General features: G+C 42.0%; 1 protein-coding gene across 6 annotated transcripts in view; it reads right to left on the bottom strand.

Annotated features, from left to right (window-relative positions):
• Positions 1-26,413, bottom strand: part of GPM6B (glycoprotein M6B) — a 168,677-nt gene that overhangs the window by 20,479 nt on the left and 121,785 nt on the right. For 2 of the 6 annotated variants that reach the window (XM_087426485.1, XM_004435127.3), the window contains exons 1-2: positions 25,166-25,595; positions 16,839-16,958 (exon numbers count right to left, since the gene is read on the bottom strand). The exons of 1 other annotated variant lie outside the window; for it this stretch is intronic. In XM_087426485.1, coding sequence (XP_087282611.1) covers positions 16,839-16,958; positions 25,166-25,226 — 181 coding nt within the window. In that variant the 5' untranslated portion in view covers positions 25,227-25,595. Of the gene's footprint in view, positions 1-16,838; positions 16,959-25,165; positions 25,596-26,413 lie in introns of those variants that run through there. 3 more of the 6 variants (XM_004435126.3, XM_004435128.3, XM_014791115.2) reach the window with 3 other exon arrangements.

Genomic DNA, 26,413 nt, shown 5'->3' with positions numbered 1-26,413 from the left:
GTTATCTCTATCCACGGTGTGTAAGATATCTTTGAACACTGGGTAATTTGGTCATAGGCCACACACTTATCCCAGAGAAACCAAAACTGCTAGAAAAAGTGAATAAGAAAAACCTAAAGATGTTTTCTAAATATGGATATCAGCAGTGTTAGTGTCCTCACATTAACAGCATTTCTGACTCGAAAAACATGTAAGTAGGTATGTGGCAGAGGTGGTGGAGGCCACGATGATGATGTGTCTTCAGGCCGGCCTCACAGGTGTGCAATCTGTGTAGTCTCATGGGGCCCTGTGCTTGGTTTAATGCTCTGCTATTGCCATCTTGAAATTCTTAATAATTTTTGAACAAGGGTATCTGAATTTTCATTTTGCACTGGGCCTGCAAATTATGGAGCCAGTCCTGGGTGTACTTATGTGGGAGGAAGCAGGAGGGGTTCTTTTTACTTTATATGTCCACAGTGCATTCTATTTCATTTCACAGTGTTAGAAATACAACCTAGAAAGGCAGACATCACCTTGCCTACCATATCATCCTGAGTACAGCGGCCATCAAACTCTATATAAAGGGACTAGCCATGTCCTAGAATTAATGATTTCCCCTTCACTGTGAAAGGGAATAGCAATTACCCACTACAGTATCCATCACAGAGTCAACGCTGAAAGTTCTCCTAAACCAGAAATCAGCAAACTATAGCCCATATTTTTGTAAATAAAGTTTTATTGAAACACAGCTTACACCCACTCATTTACAAATTGTGACAATTTTTGCCTTACAATGACAGAGTTGCGTAGCTGTGACAGAGAGCGTATGGCTTACAAAGCCTGAAATATTTACTATTTACAGAAAAAGTTTGCAGACCCGTATCCAGAAGCACTGATATTCATAGTGTGGTCCCAGGATCTGCAGCATCAGCATCATCTATGATCGTATTAAAAATGCAAGTTCTTGGTTCCCACACCAGAATAACTGAATCAGAAACTCGGTGGGGGGGGGGGGTGGACTCAGTAATCTGTGTTTTCTCAAGCCCTTCGGGTAATTCTCACATAGGCTCAAATTTGAGAACTGCTATTCTAAAGAATCATGCAAGCTCTTCACTGTGTCAGTTCCACCTGCTTTCTTCTATTACCAGCCAAATTCCACCACAATTAAAATCTAACTCCACAGGGGCTGGCCCCGTGGCTTAGCGGTTGAGTGCGCGCGCTCCGCTGCTGGCGGCCCGGGTTCGGAACCCTGGGCGCGCATCGACGCACCGCTTCTCCGGCCATGCTGAGGCCGCATCCCACATACAGCAACTAGAGGGATGTGCAGCTATGACATACAGCTATCTACTGGGGCTCTGGGGGGAAAAAATAAATAAATAAAATCTTTAAAAAAAAAAAAAAAACTAACTCCACAAAACGATTCCTGGCTTCTGGCCAAGACGGAGTAACAGGCACCTAATTTATTCTCCTGCTTGAAACAACTAAACAACAGGACAAAACATACGAAACAATGGTTTTCAAGATATGAGACATCAGGCTATGAAGAACCATTAACCACGGCTAATGAGTTCATTATTAAAATAAATACTCAACAGAACCAAAGAATTAGATGACTTAGAGTTAGATGACCTGTAACTCATTTCAAAGAAGCAGTCAGCATAGGTTCATCTGAAGGCCCAGCTCAGCCCTCGCTCAAAACAAGAGAAATCCTTCCCCATCACCCTGCAGTTGTCATCATCTCGGGTATTGGGGTCTCTTAAAGGCCTCGTGCAATTGAAGCTGTCAGTTAAGCAGAGTAACAGATATGGGTGAGGATGACAGCATTGGGAGCAAGGGAGCAGCCGTCCATTCATTCATTCCACTTCATTCAGTTAGTGAATATTCAGTGCTCACCAAATGTCTTTGATGTCCCAAGCACTGGGCTGGGCACTGGGGACTCGATGGGGAGCTAAGATAGGTGTGGTTTACATGCTAATGGAGTTTATGTCTATGGGGGAGACGGACATTAACCAAATTCCGAGGGCGGGGGTGGCCAGGACGGCTTCTGGAACTTAAATATGAAGAATGAATTTGAGTTCATTAGGTAAAGGGAGAGAAGGATGGGCTAGGGAGGGTGTTCCAGGAAACAGGAACAGCATGAACAAAAGCTCTATGGTGGAAAAGAGCAGGGTGCTTTCCAGGGCGTGAAAGACGCTAGAACACAGAGAGTACACAGTGAGGGTGGGACAGGGAGGCAGGAGGGCTCTCTCAGAGCTAGACCACTCAGGGCTTTCTAGGCTGCCTTAAGGATTCTGGACTTTATCCTCAGAAACATGTGAAGCCACTGAGCATTTGTAACCCCGGGGAACAGACGGGTTGTATAAGATCACTCCGGCTGATGTGCTGGGAACAAAGGGGATGTGGAGATGAGGAGGAGCTCATTGCAATGCTTCAGGCAAAAGGTGACAGGAGCTTGGACCCGGGCAAAGGCAGTGGAAGTGGAAGAAACGGATGGGTCTGGGAGATGTTTAAGATGTCAAATGGGCACAACTTGGTGTGGGTTTGATGGTGGGGTTGGGGATGGATCCTAAATGTCTGGATGGATGTTGTGTTTTGCCCTGAGTTACAGTTGACCAGAAGAGGACTAGGCTTTGAGAACAAAGATGATGAGTTCAGTTTTAGACATGATGAGTTCAGTTTTATACATGATGAGTTTGAGGTGACTGGATGTCATCTTAAGGGAGGATTTCTGGTAGGTGATTGGATATGTGGGTCTGTAGGTCAGAAGAGCTAAAGTTGGATGCTGTCAGCTTGGACAGCAACGAAAACTTTCAGAGGTCAAGAAAAGATGGACCATTTCGCAGTGGAGAGTGCTTTAGACCCTTTGCTTTGCAAACTGTGGTCCTTGGACAAGCAGCATCAGCTTCAGCAGGGAGCTTGGGAAAAATGCAGATTCTTGGGCCCCACCCCCGACCAGCTGAATCGGAATCTGCATTTTAACAAGCCCCAACAAGGTGACTTGTGTGCGCATGAAAGTTTGAGAAGCCCATTTTGAGTCAACAGTTCCATCTTCCCATTCTCAGGTGTGGCGTTCTGAGTGCGTTGGGAGTGCCTGCCTTTGTGTTCAGCTGTGATTGGTGTTTTCTCCCTATGAAGTGGCCTGCTGGGCTTGGCCAAAACACTCTAGCCACTTGCAAATCAAATGGCAAGTTTCGGGGGCTGCAATGAAGAAAAACAAAATGTTCCAAGTGGTTCAGCTGTCTTGAAAAGAGTACAACTTGAGTGCTTTTCCTGAGCCAAGCAAGTACTGGTAACCTCAGAATTTTTCACAAAGATGCTTTAGTGCCATACCATTGAGGGGTCCGAGAACACAGGTATGTAGTCACTTGACAAAGTGGACTTCCTCCCCATCCCCCACCCATGGTGCTGAGTGTGTCTTACAGACAGAGGAAGTGGATCTGTGATTCAGCATGAGAAGTCACAGGCAAGGCTGATGTTTTTAAATATAGAGGAGGTGCCAAGGACCAGCAGAGCACCACACTGTTACAAGTTTATGCCAGCTAAGGAAGATCAATGCTTTTCTTGGATACTCCTGTAAATCTACAGCCGAGTTTTCCCGAGCTTCAAAGCAACAATGACAACGTTGGTTAACATGAACCAGAAAAGGCAAGGAAAGCATTTTTTTGATGACTGTGATCTACTCATGTAAAAAAAAAAAAAAAAATCAATGCTAGGCTTTCTAGCACATTTTACTAGTAATTCTCAATACCTCTCACCAAACCCCAAAAACCTCTGTTAGTTTAATAATGTCTTAAGCCTTCATTTAGCTCGTCTCTGTGGTTAAAGAGAATTTTAGGTTTTGATTCGCACAAAAACTCCAGTGTGCATTAAGACAGTTTAAATATAAACCACATAGTAGGGAGAAAAACTACGCATCAACGCCTCTAACTCTCAATGGCCATTTGTCTCCAGCATCTCTAGAACCTTTTGTGCAGAACAACAGAATAAAACACGTTTTGTCCTCGGGCCTGTGGATGGCCGTTGCCATGGCTGTGAGTTCATAACGGCCCAGTGATTTGCCCCAAGTTGTCTGTGATCCTGGCTGCAGATTTAATGCTGCCTCAGAAGGAGGGCCAGCAGGAACAAGGGCTCGGATTCTTCCCCGGGAATGAATGTCACACACACACACACACACACCCCCTCTATGCCCGGCCTTCCTTGCTACTTTACTGATTCCTAGTGAGCCACAAAATTAAAAAGAAAAGGAGAAGTAACCAAGGTTTGCAACTTTCAAACAACCAGCAACAGGAAAATAGAGGCGAAGAGAATCTTACTCAAGAGAAGCAAAAGTGAATGTCAGCCAGCAGCGGCCTCCCCGATTCTGAAATGGCCTAGGCAGCAGTTCTTAACAGGGGGTGACTGTGTCCCCCAGGGGACATTCAGCAATGTCTGGGGATATTTTGCGTTGTCACAACTAGGGGAGGGGGTGCTACCGGCTTTTGTAAGTAGAGGCCAGGGATGCTGCTAAACATCCTACAGTGCACAGGACAGCGCAACAGTTATCTGACCCCAAATGTCAACATTCTCCAAGGTGGAGAATCCCTGAGATAGCATCAACAAAAAGACTCTCCATTGTTTAGATCAGTGGTTTTCAACTGGGGACCATTTCGCCCCCTAGGGAACATTTGGCATGTGTGGAGACATTGTCAGTCATCAGGACTTGGAGGGCACTACTGGCATGTAGTAGGCAGAAGCCAGGCATGCTGCTAACCTCCTGCAGTGTACAGGATGGCTCCACCAGAGAATGATGAGACGCAACATGTCAACGGTACCAAAGGTGAGAAACTCCGCTCTAAGGTTACAACGTACAATCGTGGTCTGAGACCCCCGGTGTTACTGCTCAATTCTCCAATTAAAAAAAAAAAAATAAACTTGACTTTGTTTAAAAAATATTATAGAGAGGTTCTCAAATTTTGCTGCACGTTAGAATTATCTAGAAAGCATTTGAAAGCTCTGACGCCTAAACTTTATCCCAGACCAATTAAGTCAGAATTCCTGAGGGTGGGACTCAGCAATTAGAGGTTTTGCCTTTTTTTTAAAAAAAAAAAGCTCCCCAGGCGATTTCAACAAGCACCTAAGCTGGAGGAGAGTGTTACAGAGCAGGGGTCAGCAAACTGTGGCCCATGGCCAAACTCAGCTCTCCATCTGGCCTGCGAACTTAGAATGTTTTTTTACATTTCTAAATGATCAAAAAAAATAAAGCTCAAAGAATAATAATATTTCATGACACATGAAAAGTATAGAAAATTCAAATTGCTGTGTCCACAAATAAAGTTTTATTGGCACACAGCCACTCTCCTTCGTTTATGTACTGTGTGGGGCTATTTTCAAGCTACAAAGGCAGAATTGAGTAGTTGCCACAGATATTTACCATCTGGCCCTTTACAGGAAAAGTTTGCAGATCCCTGTTCAAAGAGCAGTGGTTCTCAAACTTTAATGCACAGATAAATCCCACCGGGGGATCTTGTTCAAATGCAGAGTCAGCTGTTTAGGCAGGTCCGCAGAGAGGCCTGTGCTTCTGCCTTTCTTACCGGCTCCCAGGTAGGTGATTCTATTCGGAGTCCACCGGCCCCACACTGAGCCACAAGGGCAGAAAACTGGGGTCCTCAAAAGGGGGGCTTGCGCAGCCAGGGAGACCTGTGACTCTTTCAGGAGGTCTGTGAGGCCAAAACTCTTGTTGTAATAGCGCTCAGATGTTATTGACTTTTTCCACTGTGCTGACATTTGCACAGATGGCTCAGCACGAATCAGGCAGTGGCACCAAAGGGTACTAATCAGCAGTGTGTTCTCCCCCACCATGCGCTCACGGTTATGAACATAAATCAAAATCAAACACAGTTTCACTCAGAAACGTCCTTGACCCAGTAAAAAGTCATTAACTTTTTCAGTCTCAACCCCTGACTATACACCTTTTGGATATTCTGAGATGAAATGGAAGGGTGCATGAAGCCCTTGTGCTGTGTACCAAAGGAAGATGGTAGTCTGGAGAACAGTTCTTGTGTGATTGAGTTACGAGCTGAACTAGCACCTTCTTTCGTGGAACACCGTTTTTTCTTGAAAGAATGACTGACAAGCTCTAGTTATTAAGACTTGGGTATCCGGCAGAAATTTCCTCAAAAACGATCCAAGTGAGCTTGTCACTTCAATTGATAGGATCTGTTGTCAATCAATTTTGGAAAACTTGTATCTGCCATAGTGAAAGTGCCAGTTTCCCAATACTTACAAGACTTGATGAAATTGCTGGTGATATTAACAAATGCGACTTTTTTTGATGTGGTATAATAAGATGTGTCAATATTTGGAAGATCTGCACAACTCAGAGAACCAATATTTTCCAAATGACCAATGTGCGATGTTTACAAAATCATTCTTGAATGCAGTGCAAGAAAGTGCAAGAAGGAGCAACAGATTTTAATGGAACAGAGCACAAAAAGTTCATTGATATGGTTTCAGATTCTACATCACAAATAATCTTTAAGAAACCACCACTTGTTGAATTTGGGTGTATTATCAAGGAAGAGTTCCACAAATATATGAAAAGGCCATTAAAATACTCCTCCCTTCTCCAACTACATATCTGTGCGAGACCGAGTTCTCTTCATGTACTTCAACCAAAACTAGATAGCGCAAGATGCCTCTGAATGAATGTAGAGGCAGATGTAAGAATCCAGCTGTCTAATATTAAGCCAGATATTCAGGAGATTTGTAAAAATGTAAAACAGTATTACTCTTCTCAGTAAAGTTTTATTTTGTTTTGGAAAATAGTTATCTTTCCTAAACATTATTTATGTTAACATGTAATGGGTTTATTGTTATTTTAAATAAATAAGTTTATTATTTAATAATTTCTCAGTTATAATTTCTAATACAGAAAATATTCATAGACATAACCCACATGAGCAAAAGCTTTTTGGGGTCTTGAATTATTTTTAAGAGTGTAAAGGGACCTAACACCCAGAAGTCTGTGAACCACTAGTGTAACACCTTAAGAAGGTATCATGAAGTCAATGGATAGGAGGGCTTCCTGTTAAAGAGCTAAGTGAGAAATCACTTAAATGATAGCTAAGTTGCTTCTCAGTTCTCTCTTGACCTTCTTAGAGTCGTTGACATAAAAGTTCAACTATGTCATGCTAAGAATGCTGAAACTATTTTTAATGATATAAAGGGAATTGCTTTTCAGCAGATCCTTTTAAAAGCCTGTCCTAAAATCTATTAAGTAAGAAATTTTCATTTTTGTGGCACTTTGTGAAAATCTTAAAATAGATTAGCCTCTAACATTTGCAATATGGCACGAGCAATAGAAGATAAGCAATTATATAAAAGTAAAGATACGTTCACATGGTGAGAATAAACAAATTCAAGAAACAGACACTTGTTAGGCTCTTCCTTGGCCTTTTGTGGGAACTGGCTTTGGTTTTCCTATAGATCACATGTGTGCTCTTAGCCTAAAGAAGTGGGGGAGCCAAGAATCAGGGAAACCGATGGTGAGTAGGGGAAGCTAGCTCTAAGTTCAGACGGCACCGCTTTTAAGAGCTTGGAGATCTGTACGGTGTTCAAGAAATCTGAGAACTATCTGCAACATTAAGCTTTAGCAGCACTCAACCTCCTTGACCATCTGGGCAACAGCGTCTGTGCTTTCTTGGATTCCACTGAATTCAATGAGTAGCTGTTGAACTGCTGCTATATGCAAGGCACCGTACTGGGGGCTGCAGGGGCTTGGTTTGCCCTCCCCTCGTTGACACTTTGGAATGCGGTGAGGAACAGAAACACATACGAAACCACTGAAGTAGAATAAAAAGAGAGGTGACTCAGGGACATAGGGAGTGAGGCAGGGACAGGTCTCCTTGGTCTAGTATGGGGAGCTAAGGAAAGGGTGTGTGGGTGGCAGTAGTGTAGACAGGCGTTGCAGAACAGAAGGATCCCATGGTTAGGACAGATGGAAAAGCATGAGGGAAGGAGAGCAGGCCCAACATGGGGAGCAGCACATGGGGAGGGCTCAGGGTGTGGCCGGGTTTATGGAGGACACCAGGGCAGTGGTCGGGGAGAAGCCTGAAAGGCAGGTGGGGCCCCCCTGTGGGAGGCCTCCAAGCCAGCCTGAAGCCCTGTGTGCTTCATTTTGCAGGCAGTGGGGAGAGAGGGAAGGTTTGCGAGCAGGCGAGTGACATGATCCGAGGTATGCTTTTAAGAGATTAATCTGGCACTGGTGTGTAGGCTGGATTGGAGTGGGTGCAAATCAAACTCTTCCACTGTAGGTGGCAGCAGAATGGGTCTTTCTGAGTTTTATTCAAAGGGTGCAGGGCATATTCAATGGAGGCAGGAAGGATGAAAATCGGACAAAGCTTGGAGCTATTAAGCAGTAAATATCACACAACATATTACAGAAATGGCTTAGTGAGAAATAGGTGAGAGAATTAATGTGAACAAATCTTCATAAGGGCCATTCTAGAAAATATAAACTAATCCAGAGAGACAGAAAGCAAATCAGGAGGGTAGCTGAGGGGGGCGGGCTTACAAAGGGGCCAGGGAAACTCTGGGATTGATGGACACATCACCATCTTGCTGGTGGTGCTGGTTTAGTGGGCACATACGTATGTCAAAACTTATCAAACAGGCCGCTTTAAATATATGCAGTTTATGCATGTCAATTCTACCTCAAAAAAAGTTTAAAAAAACCCTGCTTCTTAAGTTTGGTTTTTACAAAAGACACCAGTCATTTTAAAAGGTTGCAAATCCCTTTTGATAACTAAGGATTAGCAGCAAAAGGCAGGAGCCACATCAACCTGAGTGGGGTGGGCTGGGGGACATATCCTGGGTTGCAGAGCTGCTGGCTCCCCCTATTTGGTGACAGGAAAGTGAAGGCATTATTGTCACTAAGGAGAGAAGACAGTGCTGGAAACAAAGGATGTGTTTCCTCTATGTATACAGTAGTGGTGGTCAAACTTTAGTGGGCATCTGAATTGCCTAGGGAGCTTATTAAGACATACGAAATTCCTGAGACCCACCCCAACGAGGGAGGGTGGGGCCTGGGAATCTGAATGTTTAACCAGCATCCTTGGTGATCCTGATTCAGGGCATCAGAGGCCCATACTTTGAAAAATCACTTAAAGAAATGACCCTCAATATTACACTTAATAAACTATAAATGATCTTTTACATATCACAGAAAATAAAACTTGCTAAAGTACACTGAATGGAATAATAGATGAAAACAGCTCCATGACATCCATTTAACAGAACTTGGTTTATTATGGGAACACTCAAAGAAGGACCTGAAAGAGACCAGAGGGCTGAGCTTTCAGAAAGAGCCAAGGGACTCTCTGAAGAAGGGCTGAGCTTTAGTCTAAAGCCTGTGAACAATTTTGAAATGTTTATACAGCTTGTGGTAGGCAGTCTTCTAAGACACCCCCAATGATTCCTGCCTCCTGATATTCACATCCTTGTATAATTCCCCCTCCCTAATTGTGGGCTGGATCTAGTGACTTGCTTCCCTGATTAGGTTTCAAAAGACTACGACTTCTGTCTTGTTAGCACTCTCTCTTGCTGGCATATTTTCTTACCTACTCACTTGCTCTCTCATGAAGCCAGCTGCCGTGTCATGAGGGAGCTATGAGAAAGCCCACATGGCAAAGAATCAAGGGAGGTCTTGGGCCAACATCTAAAACTTTGCTAGCCACTCAGTTTCCTACAATCTTCTCCATCCAAGATCCCTCACCCTCTTCCCTTAGCAGTTCCTTGCATACTGTTGTACTGAGGGCCCAGACTCCTAATCTACAGAAACTGAGATTATAATCTTAGTTAAGAAAATAGCACGTCATTGTAACATCTTTGGTAAAGTATCCTTTCAGTTCAAATACCTTTCTGAAGAACAACATAAACTTGAAATTCAAAGGCAACTTGTATACATCTTTACTGTCAAGATGCCCAAAGCCAGATCACTCCATCCTCAGCAGACCGTGCTACTGAATTTGAGGCAAACTCCTCTTGATGTTTTAATATTGTCATTGCATCTTGGTGTATGAAAAAAATGCAAAAGATTCTATTGTAGAGCTACAGGCAAACACTGGAGCTGAGGCTGTGAATTAGTTATCTATTGTTGCATAACAAATTGATCTTAAACTTAGTGGCTAGAAACAACAACATATATTATCTTGGTTGCCTACCATAAGTAGATTGAATTTGCAACGTGTGCTAAAAATGCAATTGCTCTAAGGTAGGGGTTGGCAATTTTTTTTCTGTAAAGGGCCAGACAGCAAATAGTTTTGCTTTGTAGGGCATGGAGTTGCAACCACTCGATTCTGTTGCTGTGGTAGGAAAGCAGCCACAGACAATTTGTAAGTGAATGGGCGTGGCTGGTTCTAATAAAACTTTATTTACAAGAACGTGGTGGCTGGCATCACCAGCCTGGGCTAAGTCCTCACCGGAATCTCTATGAGCTCCACTTGTTACCACTGGGAAAGAGCACATGAGTGTAAACAGGGTTGCTTTCAGACCAGGGAAAGGTGCATTTTGATCTCATTACTTCTCCTACCAGCCTGACATTTCACCACTAGAGTTATTCCTCGGGGTGGAAGCATTGTCCATGGAAGTTCCCAGATAAAACGCAAGCATGATGATCTTTAGAGAAAGCCTCACCCCACCTAAATGACTCTCTGACACCCAGAGCCTTCTGTTTAGTACAAAGGCCATTTGATATAAGTTTTTTTTTTTTTATAATTTTATTTATTTATTTATTTTCCCCCCAAAGCCCCAGTAGATAGTTGTACGTCACAGTTGCACATCCTTCTAGTTGCTGTATGTGGGACGCGGCCTCAGCATGGCCGAAGAAGCGGTGCGTCAGTGCTCGCCCGGGGTTCCGAACCCGGGCCGCCAGCAGCGGAGCACGTGCACTTAACCACTAAGCCACGGGGCCGGCCCTTGATATAAGTTTTGATAGACATGGAAACACACGGGGTTGTGTGTGTGGCTTATTTGTGAGTGAACAGGGACACCCAAAAGGACACAGCCTGAGGAGGTGGGAAGACTCTAGCCTCTAGCAGTAGACTTCAGCTACTTCCCAACTACTTCACAGTATCTCCAGTTAGCTCTAAGGGTGACTAAAGATTTCAAAACAAAATTAATTTTAATTCACTCTAGCAGAAAACATATAACACATGAGTTATCATAAAGGAAGCGAAGACCAGATATCACTGTTTCTAAAAGACTGAGAATCACTGCTTTGAATAATCCAAGTTGGTGTCACTAAAACCAGAGTCGCGCCTGATAGAAAGTTCCAGATCAACACTCAATACTGATCGATTTGCTTTTATCTCTGCTTTCTTTGTTTGCCTACTCTGAGCTGAGGAACAGACACAAGACCAAGAGGCAAAGGGAGGTCTGTATGTCACAGACACAGTCAGCCCCGGTTCCACGATCAAGTGCAAATCACATACTAACAGTACAGCTGATAAAAAAAATTGAACGTTTGTAAACAATCAAGAAATTATATATATGGCTGATAATAGTCTTTGGTAAATAAGCTTTAAAAGAGTTAACTGCTCTATATGGCACATTTTTTGTGAAAACTGCAGGTGACTTGAAAAAGTTGATCCATAGCAGGAAAAAAAATGCAAAGAACTAGAAAAAAAACCTCAGAAACGTTATAGCATGAACTGGAGCTACAAAACACTTGCATTGTGTCCACCGTTAACCTCCATTTAACCTGAAACACCTTGAGTAACTGGAAGCCGTCAGACAGACTCAGAGCTTCCCCTGGCTTAAGCTGTGCAAACGAAGAAAGCTTCTCCAACCAGACTCCAGGGAAGAGAGAGGCCTCGCCATCAGAGCCCACACAGCAAGATCAGACTGTTGGTTATAGTCGACACCCAACCACAGACGGAGGCTCAATGATGCACGCAGCAAGATTAAGAGTTTGTTTCCCCTTGAAATACATTTCAAGTGTTGTCAGAAAAGACCTCAAACTTAGTGGCCTTACAACCTTAGGTTAGGAAAGAGTGACACTCAAGAACAATAACAAAAATCCAACAGCATTTCCCAGGACCCTTATATCCACAGGTGTCACTCTTTAAAGTGGGTCCATGAGAGAGAAGTCCCAGGCTCAGCCTAACAGGGGCCAGAGGGATAAAGGCAGAAGATCTCAGGGGGCCCGCCTTCTCAGGTCACATCTGGACAGACACACAGAACCGAAGAGTGTGACCTGAGTCACAGTAGCAACAAGCGAGATATGCTTGCTTGTTCCTCCCTCCAGGTCCATGCCTGGCTGCTGGGGCATCAGTTCTTGGCAATGGAAACCCCAACACAGGCGCTGGCTGCTCAACTCTCAGCTAAACACCAGCATTCCCCCATGCTCTCCCGACACCCTCCATTGTAGTCCATCTGTGAGAAGTCTCTCTGGACTTCTGGAATCATCTACGGCCATCTTAACCCAAGCATCAGAGCAATTTGGATTTGGGAGATGGGCAGAGGGGAAAATGGCGACTGGTGAAGGGGGTAGTTTTTCAACTCATCTGTCAGACTGAATGCTGAACTATAGACTTACCAGTGTATGAATAGTCACTCTTGGTCCATTAGGTTATAGCCTATATTAAGTAACAGCATCTTGCATGTCATTGGATTATATTAAAGAACGTGATGAGGGACAATTGAGAATTTCTTCCAAGCTCCCATCAACTACTTTCTCCTTGCCCTCTCTTTGCTACAAAGAAACAAACCTTTCCCACTTTCACTGCCCGCCGCCCACTCTCCTTCACCAAGATTTTAAACAAAGGAATAAGAGGGGGCATGCTTTCAGACAAGTAGATAAGAGAATCAAAGGTCACTGTCCTTCAAACTAACCAGGACTCAGCGCATTACTGACTGGCAATTCATTAGTGACTGGCAACTCTTATACACGCCTCTCCACAAATAGAGAGGGGAAAAAAGAATGAATGCCTTAAGCAATTCTCTGTCTTTTCCAGAGGTAAGCGATTTCTAGATCTCTTGAGGGTAAATTTACTTCTTCAATTCCTTCTGTCTTCTCCCTTCTTGCTCTGGATCTTCCTCTAAATTAGCACTTCTCAAACTTCAATGTGCATAGGAACCATCTGGAAATCTTATTAAAATGCAGATTCTGATTCAGCAGGTCTGGGGTGGGGCCTGAGACTCTGCACATCCACAGACCACACTTGCAATAGAGGATCTCAATTCTCTTAGACTATACTCTGAAGCCTGTGTAATACAATCTACAGTAGCCTGAAGTATTCCCTACATGTTAAGCACAGTATTCCATTGAACACAGATACAGCACTAACTATTCCATCTTTCACTACTGTCACCATCTCAGACCTCCATCTCAGGCCTAGGCCCCCAAAGGCAGCATCGCATGGGGTTGCCCATGTGGCCACCCATCCTTTGATTTTCTGTAGGCCTAGAGAAGACACGGATATTACCTGGCCAAAGTTAAAAAATGAAAAAACAAGAAAAGAAAAAAGAAACAGATGGTAGAGGCTTAACTACCCAAATCCTAAAAATGTAATTCTACCGGGACGTTACTCCAAAAAAGAAAAACATGAAAAAATCAAGGCAAAGGAAACTGGAACCGCCTTGACTTTTCCAGTGGGGAATAAGGAAATTGGGGGGGTGGGAGGAGGTGGTCTCTGCTATAACAACTGAGAGGGAGAGGCATTTTCCTTTGGCAAAGATCTCCTGGTCAGCCTGTATCAAAACCTCTTTCCCCCTTCCCCCCACTGGAAAGAAATTGAGAACTCTGCAAAAAAAAAAAAAAGACACAAGAGCCATATGGAATTCTCTATTTTTTCCTTCGCACCATCTGGTTTGGGATCTAAGTACAGAATGGCAACTGCATTGATTTAGGAGCCAACAAAATCTTGACGCAACTGGGAAGGCAATAATACGGCAGAGTCTGGTGCCCTCCCTCCGGGGCCTGCGCTGTATTCTTTAAACTATCCTACGCAAGGTCTCTGCGGCTGGTTCCAGACACAAATGGCCCCAATGCGTGTGCCATGGAGGCATACTTCTTCCAATGATTTCAGTCAATGCACACAGAAAGTTCAAACTACGTGTGGGTAGCGGCCATTTCAGGATCTGGGAAGATGATTCTATTAATCAAATTCAGTGATTTCATTTCTCCCCCTCAGACAAGAACCTGCTCGATCATGGAATTCTCACGTGAAATATCACCAGCAACCCGATACTATTAGAGTTCTACAATTTCGCATCACGCCATTCCAAAATTCCAAAAACTCTGAAAACTAAGGATTCTTTTTTTCGTCTAGCTCATCTGGCAGCAAAACCTGGTCTGATCTGAAATTACTTGGTTCCAAAACCCGATCTGAATGGACAAGAGGCTGTTTACAGGCTTCATTTACCCAATTCAGGCTCTCCACAAAGAGTAACACGCTGGATTTGTGGGAGCCCCCACCTTGCTGGTGGTATCGTGAAGCACACGGTGTGTGCGCCATGTTACTTTTCAAAAACCCAAACTCTTCTGAATTCTGAAACAAATTGGGCCCCAAAAGTTGCGGAAAAGAAATTGGAGCCTTGCATTTTTCCTCTCAGCTGCCGCTGCTGCTTAGAACGCCCACATTCCCGTGTTCGGCTGTAGGGTCAAAGCACATGAGTCTTATCCCAATGCTCTTCCAGGCAACTGCTCAACCAGCGGACAAAACTCATCAAGAGCAACTGATAGAGAGTTTTCCCCTAATAAGATATTGATGTGTACTCTTTACCACTATCCAGGAAAGACACTTAGTCTTTTTCTTGATTTCCAACCGGCCTGGTGTCTTCCAACACATTCTTAAAATGAAGGCCATTCTCTCTCAAGTAGTAGTTTCTGATAACTTGGGGACCTTCTTGTCATGTTAACAAATACTCTTCTCTCTCTCTCTCTCTGCCATTGAATTGTGATATCTAATGGTGCTTTTTTTGTTTGTTTTTTTTAAAAACAGCTTTATCGAGATATAGTCTACATATAAAATTCACCTGTTTTAAGTGTACAATTCAATGGTTTTGAGTAAATTTATGGAGTTGTGCAACCATTACCACAATCTAATTTTAAAACATTTCCATCACTCCAACAAAGATCTCTTGTACCCATTAGCAGTTACTCTCCATTTCCCCCCCCTCCCAGCCTCTGGCCAGCACTAATCTACTTTCTGTCTCTATGGATTTGCCAATTCTGGAAATTTAATATAGATGGAATCATACAATATTTGGTCTCTTGTGTCTGGCTTCTTTTATTCAGCATAATGTTTTTGAGATTCATCCATATCGTAGTATATATCAGCATTTCCTTCCTTTTTATTGCTGAATAGTATTCCATTGTATGGATATATCATGTCTAATGGCAATTTTTTTTTTTGTGAGGAAGATCGGCCCTGAGCTAACATCTGCTAATCCTCCTCTTTTTGCTGAGGAAGATTGGCCGTGGGCTAACATCCGTGCCCATCTTCCTCCACTTTATATGGGACGCCGCCACAGCATGGCTTGCCAAGCAGTGCATTGGTGCACGCCTGGGATCCAAACCGGCAAAGCCCGGGCCGCAGCAGTGGAGCGCGCGCACTTAATCGCTTGTGCCACCGGGCTGGCCCCCTCTAATGGCAATTTTTAAATAAAGATTCCAGAACCCTCTTCATTCTTTAAAGGATCTATGAGAACAAATGTCTGATGTCACATCTTGCTCATTTTTTCTCACCAGCACAGCACAGGCACACACAGAGTTGGTGCCTAATAGCCATACGTCAAGTGAAGGAATGCATAATTCAAGATGTAGAACTAAATACAAAATCAGATTTCATGTTAATTAACCTGAAGCCACAATTTAGGTTTTAAAAGAAAAAGTTTTGTAAAATTAATTACAGGTGTTATGACTGTAATTCAATGGGTGCCTTACATTGTACCTCAGGATTGCTCTTTCTCGAGTTGTAGGTTCTACACTATCATTTCTGATTTATTCCTGAAAAAGTAAGCAACTGTTTGGGAGAAATGATGCTATGGGTTCACTCAAAATCATAGCAATAATTTAAGCCTGTTGTGTTTATTTGACCCACCATCATCCGTTTATATCCACATTTTAAGTAACTTGAGGTCACTGAGTTTCAGCTAATTGAACTGAGTAGTAAGACACGTGTCAACTTGGGGAATGTGGAGGACGGATGTTCATATTGCTCAGCATTCTCGCTCTTCTGGGTCCCCAAACTGGCTGATGCACATTTCACCCAGACCCAGCACTTAGCAGTTCTGAGAGACAGTGTTCCTCATGAGCAAGGAAACTGGAAATCAGACCCAACAGATCTACCTGATGGGATCATGTACACAGTTATCCAATCCCCATTTCATGGGCTTTGATTTTTCCTTCTCAAAGGCAATGACTGATGTTAAATCAGAGTGGTGCTGGGAAGACATTTGGGGACACTCATGGTACTCTTGGAGCCAAGGCTCCTTGAGTGTCCTGGCCCAGTTCTTGGTCCCATGGAGGACATGTGCGACTTCCCACCCCCCCATTATTGGTTCAGACATTGGAAATTTCATGGTTAACCCAAAGGCATATCTCATTGTACACTGCTCCCTTTGAGAAGAAGAGGTAAGGGTGAGGAAAAGGAGAGCAGGCAGAAGAAAGAGGTGAAAGATGGGGTGGAATGGAGAGAAGGAGAGAAAAAGAAAGATGATTTAAAAAATTTTAAAGGGCCAATTCCACCCACGCCCCTGTGAACAAATTAACGCATCAAGCAAAACAGAAAATATCACCAAACTGAAAGAGCCTTTACAAATAATATTAAAGATAACAGTTGACTTGCTATTAGAATTCACCCCGAGGCTGTATTTACCTGGACTGCTCAAGGGGCTAGCCCTGTCCCCCAGGGTTGGCACAGGATGGTACTGGTGGTTCTTTGAGCCTGGGTACATCCAGTGGTACCTGCCAATTTCCATTTCAGCTCTGCTGTTCACTGCCAATTTCAGGTGGCAAAGAGTCAGTGTCTCTATCTCCAGCAAAGATTCTATATCAGCATTTTTATTTATTCTTTTACCATAAAGTTAAAGGAAATGGGAAGGTTAAAAAATATGCTATTGAAATGCAACCTGTCAGTACCATCTTATCAACTCAGCATGATAAATTGAGAATGTTGGAGTCTCCTCCTCCATTTTTGAACTTAAGTTTACAAAAATCACCAAAATTTTCTTTTCTTTCCTTATTTTCTCCATTCCCCTCTCCCCCCTTAGAATGCTCATTTTGGGCAGATTATAATGAAAATCTGGCTTCTCACAATAATATTTTTCTGTTTATTTCATTTTCAGACCCACAGAGCACCATAATTACTGCAGCTACAGAATCCAGGCTCATTCTCCATAATGGTACCCAGTCCCAGCCTTCAAAATCTATCAAATAACCCCATGGTCTGCTGAATCTTGGATGAAACTCCTGTCCTCCCACTGACATCTGCGGTATTCTCTGTCACCTCATCTTAAGCTCAGTACTTCAGAGTCTAGAATGTTCTGGATTAAATCCTGTTCTAATAAATTATCTCTCAGTGTTTTAAAGAGAAAAGGCTGCTGGTCTTGGACTGGAACTACTGCTTACTCACAGACAAGGTGACAATTGGCCTCCTGGGGACTCAGGTCCCTATCTGGTAATATGACTACATTTCTCACTTCTTAGGGGATTGGAGAGAAAAATATATACCAATTTGCCTGACACAGAGTAGGCTGCTGGTAACTATTAGTTGAATTAAAATCTTGAAATCCCTAAGAGGTCATAATGTCACTATGATCAGTTTATATTTGAGAATCTCATAAAACCTAAGAAGGGGTTACGTCTTCTAGGGTGCCACAAATATTAAAAAAAAAAAAATTCTGACATTGATGTGGCTAATTATTCCATCAGAAGTTCAGGTTATAATGCTCCATGTGGCACCTCAGATCACTGGAGATAAGGACCAGGCAAACGAGCACATCGTGAGGCAAACACCCAAATGCCCTGCCCAGTACGCTGGAAACCTCGAGAAGCCTTCACAAAGCCCCAACTCCATTCTCCACCATCTCTGAAAACTCGCAAGGTACTTCCGATTGGGAAGCGGAGACATACTTTTCTAGGTGGTGTTTTAGAGAAAAAACTTTTTGGCTTCAAGATAAAGTAAAAATGTCTTTTAAAGTCATTTAAAAGGGAAAAAAAGATGCCAGGACAAGATCAGAACTGTCTAATGAAAGTATTTTTGCTGCTGCTGTTTTTGTTGTGATGACGATGACGACGATGACGTCGACGACGATGATGATGATAGCAGCTGTAATTTACGGAGTGCTTATGATGCACTACATCATGCAAAGCACATTGCACCCGTTCCTCATTTGCCACAACCATCTTGGGAAATAGGTACCATTATCATTCTATCTTTACAAATTAAGAACCAAGGGCAATGAGAAGGTGAGTCCTTTGCCCCGGTCATGCAGCCAGGGGGTGGAGGAACCTAGGTAGAAACCTGGGCAACTTTACTCCAGAGGGCACAGTTTTCAAAGCACTATATTACCCTACTGTGGACTGTGCATTTGCTGCAATTTTCCACTCTTTTCCTGAAGCCGTGGTTAGCGCAAGAGCTTTTCTGAGGTCCATTTGGAGGTGAGCTGTGCTTCTGTGCCTCCTAAAGAAATGTTTCAGGTCTCAAGCTACTAATGCTGTTTCAGGGTTCTTAAAACTTCTTAACTCTCAGCCTTCCCTGGATTTAGATTTTTGCCTTACTGTTCAGGAGATTCTTTCTCAGACGTGGGTTGTGCTACATTCTCTTAAAGCAAAACAACCCAGTGGGGCTGGTGGAAAGAACCAGAAGAAGGTCAAGTTGCCTCACGGTATGATCTGATTTCCTCTTGGTAAAGTGGCTGTGAGCCCTCTGCATTGACCTCAAGCAGGAGGATTCCAACTAGCTCGATCACTTTTGATCTGAAAAATTTCATTGTCCTTTAAAAAAATTTCTCTCTCCAGGCCCCCCACACAGCAGGTGCCCGAGAAATGTCTGCTGAATAAATATTTGGTTGAATGCAAAGGAGCACCCTGGGACTCTGTGGACCAAGAAATGGCTCTCCAGGTCCCCTGCCACACTGACCTCACCCAAGCCATGCACTTGCCATGGGAATCTGTGCATAGGATATACCCATTCTCTGTCCTCATCTCCTCACGTGGATGGGGAAGTCTGCAGACATTCCGGCAATGAAGGCTTCTAGGCAATGACAACGAAAAAGCACGGACTGCCCAATGCTAATGTGTTTTCTGAGAAAAACATGGCAGCCATGCCTGAGACGCTTAGTTCAGCATAACAATACTACTACTCCAGTAGATCTGGAGATGGGATAGGCAAGTGGATGGGTGTTTTCCAATATTTCTGGGAAGGCCTCTTTACAACAGTAAATCTTTAGCTATGAAAGAAAAGAAAATCATGCCTGTTTTATATTTTTGAGCCAAACTTAAAGACATTAAATATAAAATTATTTCTAAAATTTCAAAGAGTACAGCATACATTTTGTTTAAAAGAACAGGGTCCCAACACTTAGAAGGGAGTCACATGATTCGAAGCCTCAGCTGGAACAGTATATTAAAACACCGTTGATTCTGGGCAACTGGCAAGAAATGGGAAAATGTACACACCCAGGAAGATCCTGGTTTACGCCCTATAGAGGGAGGGCTGAAAATGATCCCCTTAGAGAGTAAAAGACAGGGATGGGCAAGAGACCAATCCATAGTCTCGAAGAAGCACAAAAGACTGTGACATCTGAGATATTATTTATACTTGGGGCTGAGGTGAGCAGTGGTGGCTAATGGTGATACACACAACTGTGCGTGGCCATCACCAAAGGTGGGTATGAAACAAGCAATGGGAAATCGAGGAAAGGAAAACAAAACAATGCCTTGTACCCTTTTTTTTTATTTACTTAGATAATGTGATTTAGTGACAAGGCTGAATAACTGAGCTGCAGACTGGTCTACATTCTAGCATCTAGGAAATTATCACTGGAAGCAACTAAGTGACAAAGACTAAGCTTCCTAGAAAGACCATAATCCCTGGGCAAGGTCTTTGAAAGCTGTATCTGCCATCCTTCATTTTTAGCTATTATTTAAAGTATTAAAGGAAAGCTATAACAACACTAGAGAATACAGCAGGGGTCAGCAAACAACGGCCACCTGTGTTTGTAAATAAAGTTTTATTGGAACACAGCCACACCCATTTGTTTATACACTATCTATGGCTGGTTCATGCTGCAATGGTAGATGTCAGTAGTTACAACAGAGACTGTGTGGCCCACAAAACCTAAAATATTTACTCTCTGGCCCTTTACAGAGGAAATGTGCTGACCTTTGATGTTGAATATAGCTAGTAAGGCTTGAATTTATAAAGAAGTTAATGCAATTAATCAAATCAGCCTACAAAATAGGAAATTCTTTTCTTTTCTTTTATTACATGTTCTCTGAAGAGAAATATCAGTGGGCTGGCTAAGGATCAAAGTTCTCCTCTCTGGCATTGTCATCTGCTATTTAATCTGCCATCAATCAGCAAAACTATGGTTAAAACCAAGATTATACTACACATAATGGCCCCTAAGATGAGACAGCACCCTTCTACACCTATGACGTGAGCTCAGAGGACAGAGGAAGGATGAGGGTTCAAAGGAAAACATTATTAAATGAATAAATAAGTGAAGAAGTGAATGAACCACCAGGTACACTGTGAAGCTGGGATTGCAGCCTCCCTCTCTCAAAAGCCAGTGGGCATCACCTTCTTCCTCCATCCCATAGCCATCCCTAGTCCTGGTCAACCATCTCACATGGAGGTACATTTGGTCTCAAGGAGAAAAAAGCAAGAGGGTGTCTGAAACAATGAATTTGTCACCACTCCCAGTGAGGAGAAATTTATGTCATGGGGATAACTGGCTATTTCACATGTTCTCCGATACATCAAGGCTAATAAGTCCTTTTATTAAGACTATTTACTTTAAATTGACCTGTACCTCCTAGTAACAGAGAAACACGATGTTTAAAATTACAATCTGAATTCAAGATTTCCACTCAATTTCAAGGAAGGCAAATCTAACTTTCCAAAAATGGATTAGAATTCTTTGTCTAATGAAATAGCAAGGCCAAGTCTTAAAAAGTATGCTAATAGAAATGGTAATATAAAAGTAGGAGATGCACTAAATGACTTGTTGAAATCTTCTCCACACAAATTTTCTAAAAAAAATAAAATAACAGCGAGCTGTATCCTTCCTACCACATATGTTCAGCACCATCTGGCCAGCCACGCTTTCCTCCACAGCCTATTCCCCAGACACCCTCTCTTCAAATGTCCTCCTCGGCATATTCTCATGGGGAAAAACTGTATCTGAAACTTTCTCTGTACCATGTTCATATAATCAAGTTAGAAAACATCAGTAAAAATCTCAAAATCCAATAATTCATAGATCACCAGGAATAGTGTAACACGTTAAATGTGTCCCTCTGGGTTTTTAGCATATAGGTCATATATTCTAGAAGAGTCTAAACAAAAAAGAAGAGGGGGCCAAAAGTGCACACATTTTGCTAAATTAAAAAAAACCAAATACATAAGGAATTATATTTATTTGATTTAAAAGATTTAAATGGATGTGTCAATTTTTTAATCGAGTCAACAATTTGAATTCGTTTCTTACTCTATATCCTATAATTTATTTTAAATTATACATTATTTATGATTTACTACATTTTTCTTCCTATGTGGTTAGGAACCTAATTTGATGCTGGGAATTCTGGAATTTATTTCAGCAATGATTCATAGGAGCTTAACTAGCCTGACTACAATTGTTTCAGTAGATTCCAATTTCCTACATACAATAAAAATAATTGTCATCACAGATACTTCGGTTTTTTTCACACAGAGCAATTGATTCAATTGTTTTGATTACCCACTAACAGCAATTCCAGAAGCCCTGGTTTTCACGAATGAATTGACATCAAGTAATACTCCACAGAAATAAATAGAAACCTAACTCTCCATCTCTTTATTATTGAGTCCCATGATCTATTTCCTTTGATTCTGTCTTATTCATTTCCTCCACTTATTCCATTTCAGTGAATCTGCTTACTCAGTCCTCACAATTTGATTTAATTTAATGCTTCCAATTTAAAAACTGTCATTTATAATAATTTGGCATTTCTTACATCCATCTGAGAAAACCTGACTGTTTTCCTTAAAAATTCCCGAATAACTTCCCGTGAATTTTGATCATCCGGTAGTGTTCCGTGACAAAAGCTATGAGACTGTTTCAAAAACACATATGCTGTCTTTTTTTTTTTTTTAAGGACTTGGATTATTTTTGTTTAAAATAGGAACAAAGTCATTCTGATTTAGTTTAAAGAAACAACCCTCTTTGTCCTGCTGAAATTCCCAGGAAGTGACACAAACTAAAAAAGTTGAAGTCAATTTATAAAGCTAAGTTTAACTTAGATTCTCAACAAACACTGTAATAATTATCCAAAGCTGTTAATTCACAAGCTACTGGGTACTAGCCAATGGACAATAATACCTCACATTAAGAGACAGGTATTGCCCCTAGCACTAACTGTTGAAAACAAATGGGAAAGGAGGAACAGAGGAGGAAAAATATATGTGCATTAAAAACTCTGTGGGAAGTGACAAAATGTGTAGGATTAAATTTAGTAAATTAAATTCCCTTGCTGAAAGGCTTAAAAGAAAAAAAATCAGATCTACCAGCTCCAGAATTATATAATGCATTCTCTAATTATGTCAAATTTTTAAATGTTAATTTCAATGAAGTAAACATTTATTTTATAAATTTAAAATTAAATCTGAAGGAATACTGGAGCGACAAGCATGCACAAACACTTGTGATTATTGTTGTGTGCCTGTGTGCCTCAAATGACCAAGGGTGAGCAAACGGGACACTACAGAGATGATACTTGTGTGAGATTTGACCTTGGGCAGCTGGCATATGAACTTGTTGGTCTAAATGAAGATCAGTATGTAAGTCACCATGCAGATCAACATTTATGGTGGGTGGGTCACAGAGCGATCACCACCCCTGTTGCTGCAGTAAATACATTCCCTGGCCTGGATTCTTACTCAAGTATGTAGTATACAAGTGACGATATCTTGTGTTAACTTGGTATTTCTGAATTACTTAACAAACAGCTAATGTTTATCAATTCTGGTACTTTTTAAAAAGTACCTCCAGGAATTATTTTTTGCTTCTAATTTTGTCTCTAAAACCATAGCTAACAAGTTTTCATATACAGATGTCAATGGATGTAGTGGCAGCCTGTAGCTTTGGTATTAAATAATATTAATTGACGTAAAATAATAGAAATCTACAAGACTAAATGGTGATGGGATACACAGTTGTGCGGTAAGGATTTTATATTGGTTTTATGCCCCTTGCTTGCTCTTGGAGAGAAAAACGAAAAGGATGTTTTTGCAGAGACCAAAATGGTTTTCTCTGCCGCTGGCCAACACCGTGTTAATAAAAAGTGAGTACTAAGCAAAGTCATCTATTTTAGGAAAAAATTGCTATAAAATGTGATAGGCTTCACAACAATGCTATTACGTGATTATACTATCCCCCAAACTTCGTCTCTAATCATCATGGAAATGAATCTCTAAACTTTTATCTCAGTTCCTCAGCTTCATAAACATTCCCAAGAGTTTCTCTTATTGCTATGTGGTCATTCATGTAAATTAAAAATATATACATACAAGAAAAGGCAGGGTTTTTTTTGGGCTGTTGTTTGTTTTGTGTTTTTGGTGGAGGATAGCAGGCTTGATTCAGGGATGGAACTAAAGTACCAATTTTAAAATTTAAGTGCTATGTACTTAATGCTACTGAATTCTACACCCAAAATGGTTAAAATGGCAAATTTTATGTTATGTATATTTTATCACACTTTAAAAAATAATTTAGAAAATGAAATTGTTTAGGATAAAATGTTATTAATGTATTGTGTGCAGAAGAAATTCCATATAAAAACAAACAGCCTCTACCCAAGCATGCTAAGTTGAAATATACATGAAATTGACGGTTTTGTAGGTGTAAACTGGTTGACTATCAGCAATTTCAGACAGTTCAACCTATGGACTCATAAGTAAAACACAGCTGTCCCTCTATCCTGGAGAATTGCTGCTGTTTAGTGACTGTCAGTGGATGCCAGGGCCGTGAGAAATAATCTCAGCACGACAGCTTTTGATATGAGAGCCACTGCGGGTATAGAATCCATTTTTGTGCCTTTCTGACAGTCTCTAACTTTAGGTGAGGAAGATAAATTACAATGCAGTGAGATGCTGTTAACCTAACAGTGGCCGAGCTGATTCTATGGGGTATCAAACGCAAAATCAGTCATTACCTAGGAAAGGACAGATTAATTTTAGCCTCTATTTTCTGCCATTTTCTTACTGCAAAACACTTATTTCTCCAAAAGAGCCATTCCATGTGTCAAAATCGTGATATGTTCTAAGATTCCCTTCAAGGAACAGGACCTTTATCAATTTTCCTCCCCCTATTCTCTAGTCATAAATAGCAGAAGACACCCCCCCAAACCCCTGCCTTTCCATCAGCACTGGAGACAGAGCTGATGTCCCCTCTCTCAAGCTCCAACTGTAAATGGTTATTCCATGTCACAGTCAGGGACTGATACACAGAAATAGCAATTGTAATCAATAAGAAAATTAGAGAATGTCCAAATCACTACAGCATTAGCAGAACCAAAGCATGTTTAATATGCTTGCCCCTCCAGGTCCTCCTTGGCATTAGCAGTAAACAATGCATTCTATGGCCCTGGGATATAACATGCAGAACATATGACCTAAGTTGTGACTCATTATATTAATTTTAAAAAGACAGTTTCCCCAATCCAGCTACCCAAGGTGACAAACTTCAGACATCCTTCTATGAAATACCATGTTTAGTAGGAAGATTTGGAACATGAACGGATTGAAGAAGGGCTGCTCTATTAATTTAACACCAGCCTACAGGAAAAAAAAAAAAAAAAACCAACCACCCTGAAAGCGAGCCCATGCCATAGGGATTGTTTCAGAGCTATTTTACAAGAGACACAAAACCCGGCTCCCCCTTTTTAAGCGCCCCCAGTGAAAAGCTTTAAACAGGCTCTTGTCAGAGCACTGGGTACCTTTTCTCTCTTGGCTTTGTTCAGTGTTTTCCTCGGCTGCAGTTTCCATGGCTGGCTTCATACCATCCACCAAAAATGCTTTTCCCCGCTCCCCCCAACACACACTCTTCCCCTCCTCTTCCTTTTCTTTTGGACTCCCCTCCGTCTCTTATTTACACCCGCGTGATTGAGAGGTTCTGTTCTTCACTACAGTAGATTACAGTCCCTTCCAAGATGCAGAAGTCTCGTCAGCGTCAATTTCCCTCTGCCTACTGGTCCATAAAGACAGCTGCCAAGGAGCAGGCAGCCATACGTCCCCAAGGATCCCACTTATAAAACAGCCATTCTGTGCCCGAGTGTGCCTTGAGTCTCAATGCGGCTCCAAAGGGGGAAGAACCCGCGCCCCCACCGGGCTCTTCCTCCTTGCTCTCCTACACACGCGCTCTGGCTCCCTTCTTTCTCCTTGCCAACTGCACCCTGTGAATGCTAATTAATTCTCCCAGGAAAGAATAGATTTGTGACATCAGAGGACGGGATGTGGAGGAGAAAGAAAAGAGCCCCCTCCCACCACGTGACTCAGCTGGTCAGCCACAATGTATGTTCTCTCAGGAGAACGCATGTCTCCCCTTTCTTTCCCGTGGGACCCCTTTATGGGGCAGCACAGTTTGATTTATTTACCCCCAACCCTGGCAGAATATAATCAAAGGACTTGCCCACGGTCTCTATTTTATTTGCTTTCTTTAATATGTGTCTTTCATACAATCTCTAGCTAGCTAGATTGACTGATTTAAAAATGTATATATTAAAGAGGGAAAAAATACATTAAGGGGGAGGGAAGCCCAAATATGGATTTATCAATAGCCATGTAGCAATTCAGTATTAGAATCCATTCCCTGATGATATCCAACATAGGTGATAGTAAGAGAAACTTGAGCTAGAGCGCAATTCAGAAAAAGGCACCCTTTCTTTTTTAAAAATAAGCATAATATGCTACATATATATCAAGCTGACATTTTGGTGACTTCTTGGAATAAAAATAAAAACAGTGGTTTTTCTCGTTAGATATGGTTATTTCTATATGGAGCTTTATTCATCACAACGCCACCCCTTGCTCAAAGTCAAAAGGGTGTTTTCAAGCTCATTCTAAATGTTCAGCATAAAGGCTATTGTACCAATAACGATTTTGATCGCTGGTTTCACAAGCCTTCTTGCACACCCCGACACTACTGAACCAATGTTCTCAATCCATCCAAGCATATAAGCCTTTAT

Source organism: Ceratotherium simum, chromosome X (genome assembly GCF_057802395.1).
Source record: "Ceratotherium simum simum isolate JZ-2026a chromosome X, ASM5780239v1, whole genome shotgun sequence".
Lineage (NCBI taxonomy): Eukaryota > Metazoa > Chordata > Mammalia > Perissodactyla > Rhinocerotidae > Ceratotherium > Ceratotherium simum.
Note: the sequence above shows the minus strand (reverse complement) of the source record. Positions and strands in the feature narration are given on the sequence as shown.